This window comes from Lactuca saligna, chromosome 4 (assembly GCF_052625555.1).
Source record: "Lactuca saligna cultivar CGN05327 chromosome 4, ASM5262555v1, whole genome shotgun sequence".
Taxonomy (NCBI): Eukaryota; Viridiplantae; Streptophyta; class Magnoliopsida; order Asterales; family Asteraceae; genus Lactuca; species Lactuca saligna.
Genome location: NC_136420.1, coordinates 159,336,715 through 159,359,715, shown reverse-complemented (window position 1 = coordinate 159,359,715; position 23,001 = coordinate 159,336,715). Strand labels below are relative to the sequence as shown.

Below are 23,001 nucleotides of genomic sequence, written 5' to 3'. Positions count from 1 at the left end.
AGAATCATATCCGAGAAGCACTTTTTGTCGCCTTTGTTGTTACCCCTGTAATTGTTGACCATATACAAAACATACTCCAGGAAAGAGGTAGTTAACAGATGCTTATCAGCGAGAAAGAAGCAAGCCTTATGAAAGTATGCATCGTTTCGTTCTCTCATCTGAAATTCCACATATTGTCCTTCCTTTTGTATCTTTCCAAGCTTCAATTTCTCAAAATCTTCTAGGACTTCTTTAAGGAGAACAGTGGGCTTCCTTCGTAGCACAACATCAATTTCCACATCCATTTTGCCAACCTCTTGAATATACGAGATTAACATCTGCTTGAGGTGAGCAATAAATGGCTCATACTTCTGTCCATCTCTCAGTAATAAGTTGTAAAGCATGATCCATTCATAAGGATTGAGGCAAGGCAGATCTGCGAGAGTGAATTCATGGACCTGACTAGACGAACCTCTCACAACCTTGAACTTCACATTTGGGAAGCTTTCGGTTTTGATTGGACCAGTGACCTCCACTGCTGTAATCTTTCTAGCACTCCACGTTTTGTATTGTGGTTTCATATGCTTGAGATAAAACGAGAAGAGTCAATAATTTGCACCGTTAATAGTGGATGGGATATTCGCCACTTTCACGAAGCTGCGAAACTTGAAGGATTTCAAAGTTATTGGCAGGTCCATCTGCGGATCTTGTGTATTCTAAAGATTGAATGACACAACCGGTTCCAGCCAATATTGACTTGTCATATCCACAGCTTCATTTTGAATTCTCTTCAGAGTCCACACTGGAAATAAGAGCTTTCGGCTTTCCAGCATGACCTGAGCTTCGCGTTCAACTTTTTCCTTTGCTTCAGCCTCTCTAATTATTATTTGATGCTCATCCATCTGAGCTTCACGTTCCTTTCTTCTTTTCAGTTCATTTTTATCAGGCTCTTTTTCTTCACTATTATCGATTATCGATTCTTCATTGAAAATCTTTTCTTTGCCTTTAGGCGCAGTTTCGCACTTGACAGTGGGCTTGAATGAAGGTTTGGGGTCTTCCTTCTTGGATTGGGTCACACCTTGTCCCCCTTGTTTTGGAATAGAGCTTGATTCCATAACACCTTCCAGTCTGTGAAGCATGGCGAAGACGGGCCTGAGTTTCTTAGAGAGATGCTTCTTCACCGTTATTGTGATCATTGATTCACGAGTCTCAGTAATATCCAAAAGCAGGCCATTGGCATCAATTATACAACTCTTCATAGCTGCTTTCTCAGATAGTAAACCATTGACTCATTTTTCAGCATTTTCTAACTTGACCGTCAAGACTTTCACCTTTTCAGTCTTTAAAGAATTTTTCTCTCGAGGGCTAAGTCATCTTGAAGCTTTGAAATCATCGAGGAAATGGATGAATTGAACTCAGCATGGTCAGTTTTAAGACCAGTATGAACCTCTTGAAGTTTCACCTTCTCTATTTTAAGGGTTGAGCCCAGGCTAGAAATGACTTCATTAGCCTTCGCGGTATTGGACTCAAAAGAGCTCTGGAACTTCTCCATGAACACTCGTGCATCAGTAATTAGTTTATTGACTTTTTTGGTCGTACTGTTGCAAACAGATCCAGAAGCATCTACTACCTTGTTCATCTTTTCAAGGTTGGCAGAGTGCTCTTTTGTAAGGGTCTCAAGAAGGGACCTGATCGTGGATTGTGACTAATCATCGCTAGATGATGCCTTTGAAGATTGAAGTAGTGAATCCAGTTTGTCATGAATTTCCTTGAGTTGCCCTCTCATGATGGGAGCTTTGTCATCACTTTGAGTACTGATATTAAATGGACTGTAGGTGAATCCTGCGAAGTTATCTTCATCATCACCGTAGATTATGTATGGATCATTTTGGCGAAGAGGAGAAATGGGTGGTATGGAATGACCAGATGCGAAACCTAAAGCTCTTGGCCCACATCAGATGCGTTGATAATAATAGGAGGGTCAACAGTGAACGTTGTGGTGGTAGTGGAATTAGTGAAAATAGGAGGTGGGGATTGCGAAACGGCCAAAGAAACAGGAGGGAATGGGGAAATGGAGATGGGTGTTGAAATAGCGGCAGTAGGAGAAGGAATAGAGAAATCTTCAATGAAATCATTGGTAATAGGAACTGAGACAGGAATCTCAACGCTTACCTTAGGATTCGTAGAAATAGGCTGTGAAACCTCAGGATGTGAAGTTGTGGCAGTCTCTTCGTGGTGTACCGGCTCATCATCTGGAATGAAAACATCAGATTGAGTGTTAGACTGTTAATATTCACTTTCAATGGGAGTTGGAGTTCTTGGCTTGCGAGCTGGCTTCTTTATCTTTCACTTCTTTGTAGTGGTTGGTGCTAGTGCAGAAGAACCAACATGTGATTTTCGTTTCTTGGGAATTTAAGTGGGTTCAGAAGGACCCTCTTTAGCATCTTGTTTCTTTTCTCCTTTCTTACATGCTTTCTATCCTCCTTTCTTTGGTTTGTCATCTTCATCGATGATCGATTGCATCTCAGGAGTTAAAGGATGAAATCCTGAAACTGGAATTTTTATGTAGGCTTCAAGAATCTTGCTTGCTGCTAGGACATCGCGAAACATGACTTCAGGAATGGAGCCAACAAATGAGAACTTTGAGTTGTTAGCAAGTATGATGTTGGTAGTGTGGAATATGGACATGGTAGACATGAAGGAAAATTGCATCACCAGAATCTGGAGCTTCTTAATTTCCATTTGAACAATGATTGTCCAGAAGCGAGCACAGGAAATTTCACTGTGTCTGGTTGTAAAATGGGTACTTTGGATCAATTGAGCCCAAAGAATAGTCCCAAAATCAGTGTCAACCCCCGTATAGATCCCATACATGATTGTCATGAATAAATTACTAGCACAATCTGAGCTAGTCACACGCTCAGAAAAACTTTTAAACAGCAGGGTAAAAAGCCAATTCCATTGAGGTGGCAGATTGGGTTTCCTGAATTTAGAGATAGTAGTTAGGGTTTCTTTGTACCCTATTTTGTAAAACATCTCTATTATGGATGCGATAGAGACAAAATCAGGGTCAACCATATCATCATGTTGAGCAAGCCCTAGTAAGGAGCAAAAGCGGGACTTGGTGATTGAGGTTTTCTTGTTGTGCACTTCAAAGGTGATTCTTTGTTCCTCCTTAATATAAAGAATCTTTTAAAATACTTTATTGGGTGGTTCTATCTCCAATGAAACTACAAACCTTGATATAAGTCCAAAAGTTCGAATGAAGTACTTGTTTAACCAGTGTAGTCATTTGAACAAGTAATGGTTAAACAAGTAAGCTTTAGAATTATTTAAAGTGACAGGGATTCGCATAGAAATCTCAAGAAAAATAAAAATTGGATCTATTGGGTAGAAACGTATTAGGTCTAAAACATTTCATTAAGATATCGCAAAAAAAAATCTTGGTATAGACCACGAAAGTGGACATTCGTTAATTCCAAGGTGAAATATCTGGAACATGTATATTATTCACCGTCAATTCTTATAAGTGTGTTGGATTTTGGGTTTCACTCAGTTCATGGTGATAACAAATTGAAGATCATAAACATAGAATTTTTGTAACCATATACCCCAGTGGTAATATCTAAGAGTCTTGAGGGTTACATTGGTGAATGTGGAAGTGGTGGAGAAGAGTATGAGGTGGTTCCAAAGAAAGTAGTGTATCTCTGCTATGCGAAAGTGACCAAGCAACAAACTCTTAACTCATAATGAGAAGAGTAAGGTAGCTCGAGACTTATGTGAATGTACAACCTAATTGGAAAGAAACGATTGGTGTTATTGAATCATTAAGGCTTCAACATAGAATCATTGAGGCTTCGGACAACATGCAGCAACATGCTTCTAGGAACACTTAACTAGTACATAGATAAAAAAGTTTATATATGTCCCATCATTCGTAATTGAGATTATCAAGATGCTTGACAAAAAACCTGCTCAATTATCTAATAGTTTTGGTATTTTTGAAATAAGTAAAATAAAAGAGAAGAAAATAACGAAAATATTATTGTAATTTTGAATTTTCTGAAAAGAAATAAAAACAGAAAGAAATATTTTTGGATTTTTGATTTTTCTGAAAAAAAAAATTAAAACACAAACAAATAAAATGTTTTTGTAATTTTTGAACATAAATACATAATATACATAAGGATATAAAAAGCTCCAATCCATGAATGAACAATTAAACGTGAGACTCTACGGACCTTCGCATGGATTCGCAAGATAAAAGAAGGCTGCGAATTATTGCGAGCGTTCGCTCCTATTTGTAGGTCAAATAGATAACTACGAATTATTGCGAGTGTTCGTATCGATTCGCAGGACATCCTATAGATTGCGAAAGTGAAAGTGTAATCAAAAGCGAAAGTGTCACTATGAAAACGAACATGGTTTTGGAACTGATTCAGCTTCCATCATTCCTAAGCCTTGAAGAAGATGATTGAATGTAGATTCCGATATGGATTTTGTGAAAATGTCAGCTAATTGATTAGCAGATCTAACAAAATGTATCTCAACATTACCATCTTCCACGTGATCTTTGATGAAGTGATACCTCAGTGATATGTGTTTCTTCTTTGAGTGTTGCACTGGGTTGTGACAAATGCGAATGGCACTTTCGGAGTCACAATATAGTGGGATTCGTTTCATGTTTAGGCCATAATCATGAAGTTGATTTTGAATCCATATGACATGGGAAGTGCAAGAGGCAGCAACAATGTACTCGGCTTCAGTTGTTGATAAGGAAACATAGGTTTGCTTTTTGGATTGCCAACTGACAAGTTTGCCATCAAGAAATTGGCATTCTCTAGTTGTGCTTTTTCTATCTAACCCGCATTCTCCAAGATCAGCATCCGAAAATGCTTGCACAAAGAAACTAGACTTTGAGGGGTACCATATTCCAAGGGAAGATGTTCATTTAAGAAACCTGAATATATTCTTGACAGCGATCATGTGAGGCTCTCAAGGATTAGCTTGAAACCTAGCACAATAACAAACGGAAAACATGATATCTAGTCGACTAGCGGTTAGATACATTAGTGAACCTATCATTTGATGATAAAGTGTCATATCTACAGCCAATTTTTCCAGAGATGGAATTAGTTTTGTTCCGAATGCCATTGGAACCTTCACCTTTGAGTCTCCCACCATTACAAACTTAGTAAGCAAGGTCTTTGTATAAGCTTCCTGATTTATGAAGATTCCTTCCTAACTCTGCCTTATGTTCAAGCCAAGGAAAAAGTTAAACAGACCTATGGAGCTCATCTCAAACTTCGTTTCCATCAATTTTCGGAACTCAGCAGTTAAGATTGGGTTAGTTGAACCGAAAATGATGTCACCAACGTAGATTTGGATGATCATCATGCGCAAGAAGGTTGGGTCGACCGAACCTTGTTTAAACTTAGCATGTTATAAAAAATGAGTAAGAGTTTCGTACCAGGATCTTGAAGCTTGCTTCAGACCATAGACCGCTTTGTCCAAAACGTAGCAGTGGTTGGGATATTTTTTGTTTATAAACCCAGGTGGTTGTTCCACATACACTGTCTCTTTAGGTTCCCCATTTAAAAATGAACATTTGACATCCACCTTGTATACTTCAAAGTTCTTGTGCGCTGCATAAGCCAATAAGATACGAACATATTCCAACCTTGCAACTGGTGCGAAGGTTTCTTCGTAGTCGATGCCTTCTTCCTGGCAATACCCCTTGACAACCAGTCGTGCCTTGTTTTGTATGACGTTACCTTCTTTGTCTAACTTGTTGCGAAATACCCATTTGAGACCAACAACGGATGCATCTTTTGGAGTGAGAATAAGTCTCCAGACCTTGTTTCGTTCGAACTCATTGAGCTCCTCCTGCACTGCTTGCACCCAATCAGAATGATCAAGAGAAATTTGAACATTTTTTGGTTTAATTTTGGAGATAAACAAATTGAACATGAAAAATTCCACTTTAGAGAATAGTGCAGATTGCTTCGCCTTTTGTTGAGCTCTCGTAAGAACGCCTGAGGACGAATCTCCAATGACTTGAGTTTTCGGATGATCTTTGTTCCATTTAGCTAATAGAGGGTAGTTTGGATCATATGATGGATCCAATTCCGCATTTACTTCTTCAAATTTTGATTATACATCCGAATCATCATTCACATTTCCATTATCCCCCTCGAATGATGTATGATTATCATCTTCTTGATTCGGATTCACCCCTAGAAAGGTAGATCTAAACTGACATCTGGGGTTTCATTCTCCCCCTCAACAAGTGTGTTATGTGAGGAGGTTGAAGTTGAGCACTCCCCCTATAATGTAGCATTCGTATCTGAAGAGTGCGATGGACCTTCATAATCTTTCGAAGTGGGATTCTCCTGTTCCATTTATTTCACAACATCATCAATGATTTTCTTCAGTTCATTTTCTTTGTTGTCTGTTACTTTGGACTCTGAGGAGATTGTCTTCTTTGGTTCATCAAATAAATTCATGAGCTCCTTGTAAAGGTTGGAGAGTGGGATGGTAGCGGGATTCGGTATAGGGAATATCTCATGTGTTAGACTATCATTCTTCTAAAACTTCTTCGTGTAATTGTCGTCAAATGTAAAATAATAGGTTTCTTCAATCCTTTTGAATTTTTGTTGAGAACCAGATATGCTTTAGAAGTTAGAGAATACCCCAGGAAAATACCTTTGTCAACCTTCACATTAATTTGTTCCTTTGTTTCTTTGAGTTGAACATGAAACACCTATAACCAAAAACATGGAAAAACTTGACATTAGGTTTTCTTTTATTTATTATTTCATATGAGGTGACAGAGAAACACTTATTGAGAATGGATTGGTTTTGGGTGAAGCAAGTAGTTCCTATTGCATCCGCCCAGAAGTAGAGTGGCATATTCGCAAAGGTGAGCATGGTTCTTGCAGCCTCACACAAAGACTGGTTTCGTCTTTCAACAACCCTGTTCTGTTGTGGAGTATAAGGAGCCGAAAATTTGTGAGAAAATCCTTTCGTAGTGATAAATTCTTCAAACACTTGGTTTTTGAATTCCAACCCGTTGTCGATGTGAATGTTGCGAACCAGCTTTCGTAGTTGAAGCTCTATCTACCTTATAAAGTCTTTGAGCTTGGCAGTTTCTTTAGATTTCTGCTTAAGAAAATACACCTAAGTGAATCTTGAAAAATCATCTACAAGGGATGGATGGTCAGGATTGGTTGTGTGGTCTTGTTGTTGGGTATAACATTCGCGATATGAGAAGTGTCCAGCTGGGAGTCGGACTCCCTTGGGATTCGAGATGTACAATGTCGGAAGAGAAGTTTTGTGATGGTTACTCATTCAGAGGAAAGCAGTTTATGGATAAGGAAGGTATGGGATAGAGATGATTGTTCTAGGTCGGATGAGTCACCGGTATTTGGAGGTGAGTGTTCTAAGTGGGGGAGAGTTGGATGATTCTCTAAAGGATCGACAAGCATTTGAGTTTGATTAGCTGTGTGGGATTCATCGGTATTCAATTAGCCAAGAGTGTGGACTGGTATGAGTAAGGGGCAGACAGATGGGACGGGGTACAGACCGGGGTTCCTGGAAAGGTGATTGGTTAATGAGAGGCCTAGGATTAGGCCGGGATCAGAGTATGGGAATGGAGTTAGAGTTTGGAGCCCCTGGAGGGCTAGAACAGTATGTTCGGGAGAGATTCCCGGGAAAGAGAGTTAGAGTTGATGTATGTTAGTCTGAGTGGTCCGGGGATACTGAAGGCCGATGGGCGTACCAGTCAAGCCGAAGGCTCAGAGAACGGTCCAGACAGGCTGAAGGCCCTGGAGGGCAATCCATACATGTTGAAGGTTCTGAGAGTGGTCCAAATGAATTGAAGGCCTGGTAAGGCGGTCCAGTTATGCTGAAGACTCTGTATGTGTTGATAGATCCATATGAGGTGATGAATTGAGCTCGTTGCGATGAAACAGGTAGGTCTGGCCTCGGGTGTTGATCATGTTAGTGGAAGGCAGTGCGAGGACCTGAGATTCCTAGTGAGCAGATCTAGAGCATGTGTAATCCGTGAAGTAGCGGTTACTCTACAAGAGATAATGTAGAGTGGGGGTGTGATCACCGTGGTACTTGCTTGAAGTAGCAAGGCTGGTTGGTAGATTTCCTTGGTTAAGGAACGGTATGTAGCTCCGGGAGGGAGTGTTGATTCACGGAAGTGTGAGCAGTAGCGGGAAAGGATGATTGGAAGTATTCCAGGATGGTTATTGGGCATTATGTTGTGCCAATGATATGGAAGTACATCCGGGTTGGATATCGGTTGGAATCACGGAAGGGTTTCCAGTAATGAGGAACCAGAGGAGTTCAGAAGGGATGCAAGGGTGGAGTCTCAGATTCTCAGTATGATTGTGATCAGGAGGTTATGAATGTAGTGGAAGTTCATCCTGGGGGATGTTTGGAGGTATCGTCAGTATGTTGGGTTCCCAACCCAAGGATGCTAGAGCAGGGTCAACACATTTACGCGATTGCGGAAGAGAGCTCATGAGAGTGCTCGGGAGCTGAAGGATGTATCATCCTGTCAGCATGAAAAGAGTAGAGTCAAATTCGGAAAGGAAGAGGGATAAGTCCCAGCAGTGAACTCGATAAGGTTGTGTTAAACGAGGCAAGGGATAGCAGTTAGTAGCAGTGAGTACCCGATCAGAACTCGATGGTTCAGGGTATTATCTAGTCTTGCGAGAGGCAAGTGTATATAAAGATCAAGGGTGATAAGTGTCGATATCAGAGGAAAGAGCTGGTGGTCGGCTTGAGATAGTTGATATAAATCGGTAAGCAAGGAGTTGGATCATTTTTGGGATGATAGCAGTGATTGGAAGGATTTGAGTCAGTAGAGATCCGAGGTTGCAGTGTGGGGTTATGGTTACTGGAATTATGTGCTACAGCAGGCTTCGAGGATGAAGCCTAATTTAAGTGGAGAGAATTGTAACACCCCGAGTTCAGAAGAGCAAAGTTCAGGGTGCTTAGTGTAAATATGGAAGACCGACTCGGCGAGTCAATGGGTAGACTCGGCGAGTCAGGTCGTGAATCTGGTCATGTGTTAAGTGACCAACTCATCGAGTCGAAGGAGTGACTCGACAAGTTGGTGTTGGGTGGAGAGAACCCTAATTTTCGGGGTTTTGCCCTATATAAAGGACATTATAACCCACCCTCAGCCTCTTTGTTACCTTCCAATACCCATAAAACCCTTAAATCGTGTATAACCTCCATTGATGAAGAATTAGAGCTTGGGAAGAGAAATTGAGAATAAGAAGATTGAAGATCAAGAGGCTAGCATCTGGATATCATTGTAGATCATGGATCTACTCCTCCTTTGGATCATTTCTGAGGTAACAATCTGTTACCGTGAGTTTCCTTCTTCTAGATTCGTTCTTGTTTGCTATTTTGGGGATTATGGCTTAAGTGGAATCAATTTCAAGTTTGGAAGCTAGATCTGAAGTTGAAACTTAAAATCCAAGCTTGTAATGATCCTATTTGTTGTAAAGGTGTTGTCCTAGAGTGGTTGGTGAAGTCCCTTCGCCTTAAGCCTTAGCCCTAGAGTATTTTGGGCTTATTTCCCCATGGTTTCACGTAAAGTTTGCACCTTTATGTGTAGGGAAGGTTGTATGAGGTTGGATCTATGGATTGGAGCCCCTGCATGGCTTGGAAATCCACTGTATGGATTAAGAACTAAATGTACTCGGCGAGTCACATGGGTGTACTCGGCGAGTTGGATGAAGATAGGCAGGGACTCGATGAGTTGGAAGAACAACTCGGCGAGTCTGTTGAAGATTGCCTTGGACTCAGCGAGTCTGTTCTTGGACTCGGTGAATCTGGTCGTGAAGTCCTAACCTTTTTGGTTGAGCTGTGAATCGGTGAGTCGAGGGACGACTTGGTGAGTTGAGCAGGAAGTGACTCAGAGTTCGTGGGACTCGACGAGTCTTGGGGCGACTCGACGAGTTGGGTCGCGATATGGGAGTTTTCAGAGCATAGGGACTCGACGAGTCAACGGGCTGACTCGGCGAGTACAGTCAGTCAGGAAGTTTGACTTTGACTGAGGACTTTGACTTTGACCGAGAGTTAACCAGTTGACTTCCAGGGGTAATTTGGTAATTATTGGTATTTATTGAGTTCAGTCTTTTGGTATTATCAGTGGTGGAGTTCTTGGCACCAAGGCCGACCCTTTATCGGATTGTAATCTGGGTATTGTTGTTATGTTATTGCTTTGTTATGTTTGCATCCTGGTAGTTAGGATGGTATATGTTAGTGACCGGTTAGGTCGGTATCCTGTTTAGAATATGCTATGTACGTGATCTGCTAGATCAGTTGACTGATGATTAATTGTTATGTGGTTATATGTTTATGTGCACATGGTTGGTTGACTGGGGTTGGGTTGAGGTGGGTCCTGCTTTGTGCTGTAGGCCAACATAACCAGGGCGGAGCGGATATTCTGAAGGCCCAGCGAGCGGTCCGGATAGGCTGTAGGCCCCACGAGGGCGGACCAGAGGTGTCAAGGCTCGGAGAGTGGACCAGACCGACTGAAGGCCCGGTGTGGGCGGACCAGTCATACTGTAGACTCAGAGAGTGGACCAGGTGGGTTGAAGGCCCAGTGTGGGTGGACCAACCATACTGCATACTCGATGGATATGGCTAGACTCGGAGGGTGGACCAGGTGGACTGAAGGCCCGATGCGGTGGACCAGTCACACAGTAGACCCGTAGTGCATGGTTGTTCTGTTATGATATGATATGTTATGTGTATGGTATATGTGGTTGGTATTTTGGGGGTATCTCACTGAACTTTCGAGCTTACAGTTGTGGTTTAATGTTTTTCAGGTACTTCAGGAGACCATGGCAAGGCGAATACGTGATCGTACCACTCCTCATGTTTATGTTTTATAATATGGTTCTGGGGAGACTCTGATAATAATTGTATTGAAAACCTTTTTGCAATGAATTAATGAATATGGGTTGTTTTTGAAAAATTTAAATTGGCTTGAATTTTATGGATGTTACATCTAGCAAGAATTAGATTCTCTCAAGTATTTCCAAGTTGTTTTGGGTGATTTGTGACACCACTTGAGGCATCCACACTATTGGTGTTAGGCTCTAAAACTCCAAGCGTTCAACCACAAAAGAAAAGTATGTTTTTCTACTTAAAGTTTTGTATTACAAGTACCCCATAACATGCTAGTTAGGTTGTAAACCTTGGAAATCAAATTTGCATGTATTTTAGAGAAAACATAGATCCAAGGTTTCTAGGGTTGCATGTACACCATAGGAGTGTTAGTATGCTCAAAACCCAACACATTCCACGCCTATCCATACTTTCCTCAAGAGCCATCCCGGATCCTCTAAGTCACTTTTCTATGGCTACCGTCATAGGTCATCATACTAAATAGCATGCTAAGGTAATTCTTAGGCTCTCTTAGGATCCCACTTCCCATATAAGCATGTTCTAACACTGTTCCTAATCTACTAGGAACCCTACTTCACATTGCTCTCATCCACAAAGGAAACTACCAATGTCAATTAACTATCTTACGAACATAATTACATGCAAAATATATTAAACAATCTTTTCGATAGAAAGATCTTGCCCTATAATGGTTGAACTCAAACACTAGCTATGATGTAGAGCCGAATCAAGCAATCTAAAATTAATTAATCTTTGTGGCATACAACGGAACGTATTCTCTTAATAGTTAATTGGTATCAATATAGGCCTCACATTCCACAAAGCAAGCAACATTCGATCAACTAGACCGACTAACAATAAGGCATCATAAAGATCATTCCATCCTCACCTATAAATCTTAAAGATAATTAGTCAACTCGCTATCAGGCATCTCTACCGGTTCACATATCATGCATAAAAGGCATATCTCCTAAGCAGGCTTTCTAGCATCCTAGAATCTTACTTCTTCAGTTCCCATTTCTAAGAAGGTTACATTTAAAGTGAAAGAGACTACAACTAAAGCTCATCCTGTTGTTACGAAAAAAAAAAGCACCATTTAAGCCCAAATTCACAATCGATACAAGTGTTTCCAAGGAAGTGGTTAATAAAAAGAAGAAATCCAAATTAAAGTTTCAAGGTGTTGTTATTAAAGAAGAAACTGATGAGGAGGAACAACGGGACAAGAAGCATAAAACTATTAGGTTGTTGAAACATTTTAAGAAGCTAAGAGCTCAAAAAATCGAAGAGTTTTCCACAACAACAAAAGTTGTTGAAGGTGTTAAGGTTAGAAAAGTGACAGATGAAGAGCTTATTGAAATTGATGATCTCATATTCCAGGTTTCACCGTGAAAGGATGTCACTATCGAATCGAATACCAAGGAGACAAGCAACCCAGATGTCACTGTACACACATTTAGTGGGGATAAAAACATTATAAATCATGAAACAATTTCGACTTTGATTCCTAGGTCGACAAGTGTTATTCCACCTGAAGGTCCTAGTTCCAAGTCCAGTACGGAGGAGGATAGGTCTTCAAAAATCCCTGAGAACTTATATGACAAGGACTCAAATGTAAATATGGATGAATCCTTTGACACCTATTCCAGTTTCATCAAGTACTTTACCACCACAACCATCTTTGATCATTCCACCTACAATAGATCCATTTCATTCTCCTACCTTTGACAATATCATGCAACAACCCATTCCTACATTGTTTTCTTCTCAATTCGTTGATCAAGACAAAAAAATTTGAAGAAGATGAATATATTGAGTTTTCTGAATTCGAGTTTGATCCAGAAGAAGAAGATGTAGAAGATCATGATATAATGCCTAGCAAGCAATACAAGATCTTAAATTTGAAGCTGAATACGATTCTTCAGTTCTTGAATGACTCGTCTGCGTTTACAACGTCTTCTATGGTTAGAGAAGATGTTGAATTTTTGTTGAAAGGTCAAGAAATGGAGATGAAGAATCTTTTTGATAAGGCAATTTCTCAGTTGGAAACTCGTCTTTCTGCTAACATGTCCTCTTTCACCTATGATATTATAAAAATAAAAAATATGGCTCATGAGAGACATGAATCTTTTGAGAACATGGTGACTGATTCGAAAGAGTCTATTGAGTTGAAAATTAAGGATTTTGTTGATTTGGTCTCTAAAGATATTATGAAGCTTGATAAGTTTGGTATAGGAATTCAACAGAATGTTGATGTTCTTCTTGGTGCTACAAGAACACTAATTGAAGATATTCGTGCTTTCAATAAACACTATGTTGAAGAATGGAAGTTAATGAAAGAACTTGACGGGAAAGTTTTTACAAATATTGATAACGCTCTTACAAGTTTTCATGATCGCTTACCGAAGTTTGATATTCCATCAATGACTTCGATTTCTCAAGAACAAATATCTTCTATGGTTTCTTCAATGGAATCGTGTTTTAAAACTCAACTTGCTCCAATTTTGGTTCTTGTTCTTCGATTACCCACTAATGTTCCACGCCCATCAATGCTTGTGTCACAAGGGGGAGATAAGGATGGTTCATCGAAAGATGAAGGTGACGATGAGGGAAAATTTGTCGGGATGGTAATTTCTATGCAAATTCCATTTTCAATTCAAATGAACCTATTTTGACAATTTCGACAACAAAAGCAACACCAAATGTCAAAGTTGATATGTCAAAGCTTTAATCGAAGAAGAGGTTGAACATAATGAAGGAGGCTTAGGTTCTTGAATGTTAAACTTGTTACAACTTCTGAATCAAAAGGAAAAGGAAAAGGTGTTCAAGTGAACCTACTAAAGAAGAGAAAAAGAGACTTCAACAGCTTGAAGTTAAAAGAATGAAGCAACTTAACAACATTATAAGAATGCGAGCAAATGACTCACCTGGTCTTGATAAGAGAGATCCAAATAAGGTGTGGTGTTATGAAACACTTGATAATGTTTTTTATGGAGAAGTTGATGCGTTTGAGAAAAGACCAAAGAGAAGCTATGACATCGAAGACACATATTTCAATCTATTGGACTTTCCATTCAATCATACGATGTTCACCTCTGGTCAGTTCAAGCTTGTAGAGAATTTCCATGATACGAAGGAGTATAAAAGTATGAAAATCAGATTTCATGCAATTCTTGGATAGAAAGAAGAAGATGCTTGATCCTTGGTGAAGATTGTTAAACTTTTATCGATAACTCCTGATATCATGTTCGAAGGAGTCATTCAAAATTATCGATATAAAGTTGTCAGAACTAACAATGTTCTTTTTGAATTCACCATTGCTGACTTTCCCTTGATGAGCTTGAATGATCTCATCACTATTACAAAGATTATGGTAGATTTGAATAATGATCAAGTACAAGATAAAGCTTCGTACATCATTGGGATAAAGCTTCTTATATCATTGGGTATAGTTACATGAAAAGCACCAATGCTTGTTATTTTGCTAATCTAGCATTAACATATTTTGATTTCACTAATTTTTTCAAGAAAAAGCCAAATGTTCGCAAGTCATTATTAAACTGAATATTGATAATTTTGAAGATGGTGAAATTATTAATCAACCTCAATGTGTTGTCTTTCAAGGAAAGAACATGAAAGGAGGGAAAAGAAATACTTCTTCCATACTGACGATAAAGAAAGATACTCAAATTAGAATCTTTCCGATGTACCTTTTTGTGTCAACAAATGTATGAACTCAAATGAAGAGAGAGCGGAGATAAGGAAGATTATCGTTTGGTACATGGAGATAAGAAGAGTTTTGTTAAAAGTGATAAAGACCACCCCCATATATATATATATATATATATATATATATATATATATATATATATATATATATATATATATATATATGAAATGATAAATAAAATAGAAAAAATAGATGAAATGATAAAAAAATAATAAAAATAAAATAAAATAAAAAATAGATGGAATTACATGAAAATTAGACAGAATAAATTATATTCTCGCTTCTTAACAAGTTTATACATATCCATACAAGAGAATACTAAATCAACTAAAAAACCTCCTTATGGTTAGGAAATTAAAAAGGTTGCAATGCATAAAACAACATAGCAAAATTACAACTTTTCTCAAAATGTTGCATTATCTCATTAATATAATAATGCCAACTTGGGTTTAGGAACGTCATTAACAGTTATAATGATTCATTTCGCAACACATTCCTCTATTATGCCTTATGTGATTAGTCAGTGCTATGCAAAAACTCCCGGTGAAGCATAACTTGTTCAAATCAGGAAAAGAAGAACAAGAAAGACCACAACCTCCCATATGGTACAACCAAACAAAGCAATCATCATCCTTCTTCTACCATCTGCTTCTGCTTTTTCATAATTTAAGAATATTCATCCCATAAGTTACTCTAATCATAAAAGATAAAGAAGAACAAAACAACTATCAATGCACACAATACAACTATAGAAACCATACCCGACAATGGTCATCATGCTTCTTTGACCACCAACTGCTGCCTCCCATTCTTGAGCAAGGCCATTCATCCTACAACTTCGCAAACTGAAATTGAAACCTAGGCTAGGCATACTCTTTCTTTTCAAACGCAAATTGGTTTGAATTTGGGGGTATTAGTGTGTGTGTGTATATATATATATATATATATATATATATATATATATATATATATATATATATATATATATATATATATATATATGAGTTATCATATCTTAATCTTTTTTATGTCTTAGAAACTTATGGACTATTATTTAATAAAAAATTGGTTTATGATGGGTGTAAAACATTTGGTTTTACTCGGCTGTGTTTGTTAATAGATAGTTGGTTTGTAGGTGGTGCATGCAATGTATATATAATCCGGCTATACAACTTTATTTTATAGCTGGATCATGTGTACTTCTTGATAATCCTATGCAACTATTCACATCTCATCTACTATGACATAGAAATTGAAATTTTTTACTTATACCAACTAATAAGTTACATAAACTGGAAAACCGTGAAGCTGAAACTGATATATGGTCTAAAATTAGGGAAACTCATAGACTTAATTATGGGCCTTAACGAGGTCTCTGATTGTCTTGAAAATTACCAGGATCCTAATAACACGAGGTTGAGATTTCAGAGTTCCCCACAACTTGTGTCTGGCTCCTTTGGTTGTTTTTCCTTCCAAAATATATCATATGTACCTAGAAACCTAAATATCACAAACAAAAGAAATATTATAAGTTTTTCTGAAATAAAATCATGCATGCATGCATGGTAGTATACTGAGAATAGTGTTGTTAGTTAGCATACAAGTATAGAAAAATTTAAGCATCTATTCTGTTTAATTGATCAGAGTGATCACGTAGCTTCCGTAGATGTTGAGCTATCTCTGTTAGAAGTTCAGCTCCTTTTTCACCCTTTTGAAGTGTCATTGCAGTATGCTTCAAGAATCCGCTATCTGCTTCTAAGGCTCTCAATCTTTCCCTGATTACGGTTATCTCTCTATTTAGGGTTGCCCTATTTTCTTTAACTACCAATCCACAATAAAGCTATATTAATAATTAATGAACTTTAATGAACAAAGTAAAAAACAATGAATTCAAGTAAAGAATAGAAATCATATTAATTACGTACCTATATCTTTATCTTCATCATCCTCCCATTCATCCTCCATTGAACATGTCTGGATATGATTTTCAAGATTCTTTAACATCTCGTAAAGCTGATATTTTTCAGTTTCAAAATCTAACGATGAGGTGCCCCTTCCGGAGTGGCTCTGATCACCATCTTTGCCATCGGTTCCCAGAGGGCTCCATGACTCGAAATCATCATCATCATCCTTCACCAAAGGGCTCTCGAACTCATGATCATGATCATCTTTTAAAGTGCTTCGGGACTCGGATTTCTCACTAAAAGATGACAAAGATTGAGATCTCCATTCCTGGTAATATTCATCGGCATCAGCTTCACATTGATCGCTACCTACTTTCCTAATTTCTCCATATTTCTCTCTGTAACTCTGAAGTTCTGATTCCATAACCTTTAAATGTTCATCTCTCTTAGCTAACAAATCTTTAAGTATTTGAATAGCTTCCTTATCATACTCAACATGCTCTTCCATCATTCTTTGATACTGCAACGCCTCCATTTGCACAGACGCCTTCTCAGCCTGTAACCGTGTGATCATTGCCATAGCATTATTAGCTGCAATAGCAGCAGCGCTTCTTTCTTCATCAAGTTCCATAGACAATTTCATAAGAGTCTTTTGATCTATACGTGCTTGTTTCTTTATCTGTTGAAGACTCGAATCACCATCTCCTGAAGCTTCATCATTGTCTGATGCCAAATCGTATTTTTCCATTGATGCTTTTCTTGAAATCCTGTTAGCACGTCTCGGGCTAACTGAACCTGAATCTGTTAGTGGGATCCCAAATAACTTGTTACTTTTTAACAAATTTGGAGTTCTACAACAGTCTTCATGCAGTTCGTCATCTGTAGCAATGTAATTGTTCAAATTTTCTTGTCAACTTCTAACATATATACATTCATCAAAAAATCTTACGCAAGGAACAGTTTTAAAGCTGGCTAGAATCAACTTTAAACCTGAACAAACTGTTTTAGATCAATTTCACATCGAGTCAAAAAAAATTTATAATTATGTCAAAAAAAAATTGTCCAAAGATTTAAAATTATTTATTTTTATACAAACTTTTAGCACTTAATATCGCTATACTTTTTTAAAAAAGCACGAACAAAAGTATTAACTTCTTGAACAGTTTTAAATTATTACCAAAAAAAAAACATTTTTACTTGGGATTTTTCAAATATATATTAAGTTATTTGTCGTTTGTAACTGCACTTCAAACCGGTCTTTGTGTATCTCTGCTAGCAAGTAGTGAAAATAACTCACATTTAGCGTATGTGCTTAAACCGAAGTGGTACTCTGGCATATCTGGCTCGGTATCTGATAAAAATCTGAGCTCTGTATACCGTGAATCCTCGGTTTTCCATGCTGTTGAAGCACGAAGGTTTGAAAGGCTTCTAGTGTAATCTTTAGAAACAGCTCTCATTTTCAAAGGTTCACCACAACACGAACACCTATTCACAGGCTTCAAAACCTTCTTATCGTCTTCAGTAAACCCATCCTTCTCTTTTTGCGTCCTCCCCAAAAGCGACTGTATATCAGATTCTTTCTCAGTTGCAAACGCAAAAGAACAACCTTCACACATGTTCTTGATGTCCGCAAGTTTTCTGTGAATATGGCAATATGCTAACGAAGATATGTCCTTTTTGTGGCACTCGCATATGGAGTCGTTGTAATAAGTATTCGGGTCCTTACACACGAGTGCATGGTCGACACGAGTGCAGAGCACGCATGGTGGTTCCAGATCGAAAATCTTGGCGAATACGCTCGAGAGAAATGCAAGGAGCCCATCGATGTAAAGAGATGCGATTAGTATCCATTCGAGAATAGCCCATAGCAGGAAATGAGGGAATTCACCGAGCTCTTCTACCACGAAATTCTTGAATGATCTTTTCGATAATGCCATTTTTGGAATGATTTAGGAAACGAAGAGAGAGGTTGTTGAGGACGGTTAAATCGGTTGTGGGTTGACAGAGAAAGAGATGAAATGACTAGAAACGAATTGATCATGACCTATGTTGACGAAATACGTAGATCATGATCCACCTCCTTCTCTCTCTAGGGTTGTTTAGAGAGAGAAAGATGGAGAAGATAGGTTTGTAGATACTAAACGAGGTTTCAATTTTTTTTGCGTAGTTTGGTAGAATTGTACAGACATATGTTGCTTCCAAAAATAGAAGAGGTCTATTAGGGATAGATTTTGCCTGGATTAACGTTTAATCATGCAGTTTTCAACCGCAAGGTTATGACATTTGGCACGTCAAAAATGTCATAATTATATACGTGAGAATATATCCTCTCGTAGATAAAGATATTGGAGAAGAAAAGTCTAACAATTAAGTCAACAAGTCAATGATTATAATTTCCGTTATAGAAATGTCATGCTATGCGTAACTAATACGCAACATTTTCCTTTCTTGTATATATAATGATGATATGTTGTAAAGTTATTCGTCAATAATGAAAATTTTTTTCTCTCAATTTCTCTTTCAATCAATTCTTAATTTATCTTTCAACATGGTATCAGAACGAAAGTTCCTGATTTCATTCTAGTTGTCTTGTGTTCGTCTCATTTGATCTCTGTTTTTCAATTGTGTCAAATTCTATTCCAAATCAACCAAATGAATTCAATGGATCTAACATTGAGATTTCAAGTACTTATTATCACAGTTCTTTTGATAATCCAAGTATGATTCTGATGTCAAAACTCTTTGACGGAACAGGTTTTGCAGCTTGGAAGAGATCGATGACTCTAACTCTTTCAGCGAAGAACAAACTCTGTTTTGTTGATGGCTCTTTGAATCCTCCTAAAGCAAATTCAAATCTCATTCACTCATGTAATAGAGTTAATTCAATGGTTATTTCATGGATCTTAAATTCTTTAAACAAAGAAATTGTTGAAAGCGTATGGTTTCTTCAGACAGCAAATAAGATCTGGTTTGAATTAAGAGAAAGGTATTTTCAATCCAATTGTGCCTTGGTTTATCAAGTACAAAAACAATTATACTCTATTAATCAAGGATTTGAGGATTTTCAAGCTATTACTAAAAAATAAAGAAGATATGGGATGAACTGAAAATGATACAAGAAGTTCCTGCATGTACATGTGAATCGGCTGATGCTCTCAACAAATTCATGGAAGAACAACGTTTAATTCCGTTAGTGATGGGATTAAATGATTCATATAAAGCTATAAGAGGACATATCTTAATGATGAATCCGTTGCCTAATATTGCTACCGTTCATTCTTTGTTAAATCATGAAGAAAGACAGAGAAATATTTCTTCAAATCCAAATATTGTTACTGAGGCCATGGCGATGCAAGTCAATCATTCATCAAAAAGAAATCTAAGATGTTCTCACTGTAAGAAGACAGGACATGTGAAGTCAACATGTTACAAATCGACTTAATGGTTTTCCAGCTGATTTTAAATTCACAAAGTCAAAAAAGATGGACTCAATGGCAAACAATGTTGCTGATAATTCTCAATGTACGTCACCTGAGCAATACAGACAATTGATGCACCTTCTGAACAATAACAATAGATCTACTCAAATCAACTCTGTGATAATTGATGGATCAATGGACTCTACATGTAAATATATCGATTCTTCTGGAAATCATGTGTCATATATTTTTAAGTGTTGTTTGGTTCATGTGGTGAAAAATCATCATGGATTATTGATTCGGGAGCAACGGATCATATTTGTTTGGATAAAACTTTGTTCTCTTCATTAATGAACTTTTCACAACCACATTCCATATCACTGCCAAATGGTCGATCCTTACCGGTTTTTTAGACTGGAGATGTTCCAATTCACAACACCATTAATCTTCGTGAAGTTCTCTATGTTCCATAATTCAGACACAATCTCATATCCATTGCCAAAATCACTAATCAGTTAAAAGTTTGGATCATATTTACTAATGAATTTTATGCAATGCAGACCCCTTTATCCAAGGATAACTTCATTATAGGAAAAAGGGATAAAATTTTATACATTTGTGGGGACAAGTACTTGAAGATACCTACATCTATCAATGTCAATCAGTTAGTTTCATTTAATAAGAATGATGTAACTCTTTGGCATAATAGATTAGGTCATTTACCATTTGAAAATTTGAGATTGCTATCTCTTAGAAATAAGGAATGTAAAAATGACTTGTTCAAATCATGTATTGCTTGTTTTTAAGTAATACAACACAAACTATCTTTTTGTTAAGTGAAAATGTATCACAACATCCATTTGACTTGTTTTGTATAGATATATGGGGACCATACAAGATCCCAACTTACAATGGATTTTGGTATTTTTTTTACCATTGTTGATGATCACAGTAGATATACTTGGGTACATTTATTGAAACATAAAAACAATGCATGTAACGACCCAATTTTCATGTCCAAAATTTCATTTTTAAAATATTAATTTAGAAAACATTAATGAATAAAAACATTGTTTGATCACACCATAACACATCGCAAACCATGTTTTAAAAGTCAAACCATACATCCCATCAAATATCAGAGTACAATCCCAGTGAATCTCGTAAATGCGGAAACCGAAGAGTGTGTGTGTGACATGCTGCTACCGCGCCGGCTCCTTTCCCCTAGCTGAGGAGGTACCTGAAACCAAAACTGAAACTGTAAGCACAAAGCTTAGTGAGCTCCCCCATAATACCCCATACCATACAAGCATTTATCATATAACATGCAATTAGGAGATACGGGCCTCGCCCACACTCATGAAGATACGGGCCCCGCCCACACCTCACTCTCTGAGAGATACGGGCCCCGCCCACACTCGTGAAGATACGGGCCCCGCCCACACTTCGCTACCTGGGAGATACGGGCCTAGCCCACACTCCATTCTCGGAGAGATACGGGCCACGCCCACACTCACCTGCCAACTCATATCATACAAGTATCGCACAGACAACAAGTGTAAACAGTTCTATCATGCTGGTATATAACACAATCAACTCCACTAATAGATACGGGCTCGGCCCACACTATAATACTAACGTCTCATCTATACGGGCCGGCCTTGGTGCCTTAGATCCGTTACTACTGGAAGGAAACTCACCTCAAAATAATTGCTGGTCTGTGTGGGAATTGATCACCTACTACTGCTGCTGCTGCTCCGGAAACTCCCCGGCTGTAATTCCCACAATATACTTAATCATACACTGCTAACTGTCCTTTGGGTAAAAAGACCATTTTACCCCTGTTCTAGCCCTAAGTCAAATCGAAGTCAACTTTTAGTTGACCCAACTCGCCGAGTGGATCTCCACTCGCCGAGTCCCTAGCAAACTATTGTCCTGGGTCCCTGATTCTACTCGTCGAGTTGGGCTATGACTCGACGAGTTCATCTTCTAAACTGTCATTCAACTCCTTCATCCTACTCGCCGAGTTGTATGAACAACTCGTCGAGTTCATCTTCATCCGAAGAACACATATACCAAGACTCGCCGAGTTGTATGAACAACTCGCCGAGTTTGTTCTTGATCTATGAAGATTGCCTTGGACTCGCTGAGTTAGGGCATTGACTCGCCGAGTCCTATCATGAGTGAGTTCAGCTTCCAACCCACCGAGTCACCCCCTGTGACTCACGGCTCAACTCGATACATATTAAAGGGACCAGTTCAGTGACTCGCGACCAGACTCGTCGAGTCACATATATGACTCGTCGAGTCGCAGCCATGCATCCATCAAATACACCGATTTGCTCGATTCCAGTCCATGCCATTCACAGATTTGGGCTTCTAGGACACAATTCTCACGTAAAGTTTCCAACTTTACGTGTAGATATTCACCAATATGGATTTTAAGGCTCAAAGTGCACCAAAAGAGGTAGATCTAGGGCTTTCATGCAATATGACCCCATAAAGGCAATAGATCCAAGCTCCAGGGACTAAATCATGCCTAGATCTAAAGGCTAACAACTTATTATCACCCACAAAGCACTAACAAGCTTGGGGAAGAGCCCAAGAAGGACTCCAATGAAGAAAAAAGGGATTACAAGCTTGAAAACAGAGGGGAAACGAGCTATACCTCAAGGAATATGTTGAAATGACACAAAGATACCTGATCTCCTTCTCCTCTTCTTGATCTACACCTCTTTCTCCTCAAAACCTTCAAGAACACACCAAGAGCACTTCAATCTCTCAAGGAATTAAGGGAAAACGATGTTGGGGAGTTCTGGGGGGTGAATGGGGATGAGGTTGGGGCGGAATGAGGGTTTAAATAGGGTGCAAACCCTTGAAACTTAGGGTTTCATCCAGCAGCGGTGACTCGCCGAGTCCAGGATATGGACTCGCCGAGTCGCCCACTTAAACGTGTCCTGAGTCTCGTCCCTACTCGGCGAGTCGGACCTTATGACTCGCCGAGTCCAAGGCTAAAATAGGGCAATGCTCA

At 38.5% G+C, this 23,001-nt stretch overlaps 1 protein-coding gene across 3 annotated transcripts; it reads right to left on the bottom strand.

Annotated features, from left to right (window-relative positions):
• Window positions 1-14,929: 14,929 nt before the first annotated feature.
• LOC145038890 (putative myosin-binding protein 5) lies at window positions 14,930-18,716 on the bottom strand. Of its 3 annotated transcripts, none has more exons than XR_013679616.1 (6): window positions 17,849-18,716; window positions 16,573-17,430; window positions 16,249-16,468; window positions 16,043-16,147; window positions 15,409-15,492; window positions 14,930-15,298 (listed from the first exon to the last, which is right to left on the bottom strand). XR_013679616.1 is itself a non-coding variant. In XM_078987110.1 (4 exons), the coding sequence occupies exons 1-3, from the start codon at window positions 18,486-18,488 to the stop codon at window positions 16,263-16,265; spliced, it is 1,704 nt and encodes a 567-aa protein (XP_078843236.1). In that variant the 5' UTR covers window positions 18,489-18,716; the 3' UTR covers window positions 15,820-16,147; window positions 16,249-16,262. The 3 variants fall into 3 exon arrangements, 1 of the variants encoding a protein (XP_078843236.1); XR_013679617.1 differs by having other exon boundaries at window positions 15,409-15,477; XM_078987110.1 differs by lacking the exons at window positions 14,930-15,298; window positions 15,409-15,492 and having other exon boundaries at window positions 15,820-16,147.
• Window positions 18,717-23,001: the final 4,285 nt, after the last annotated feature.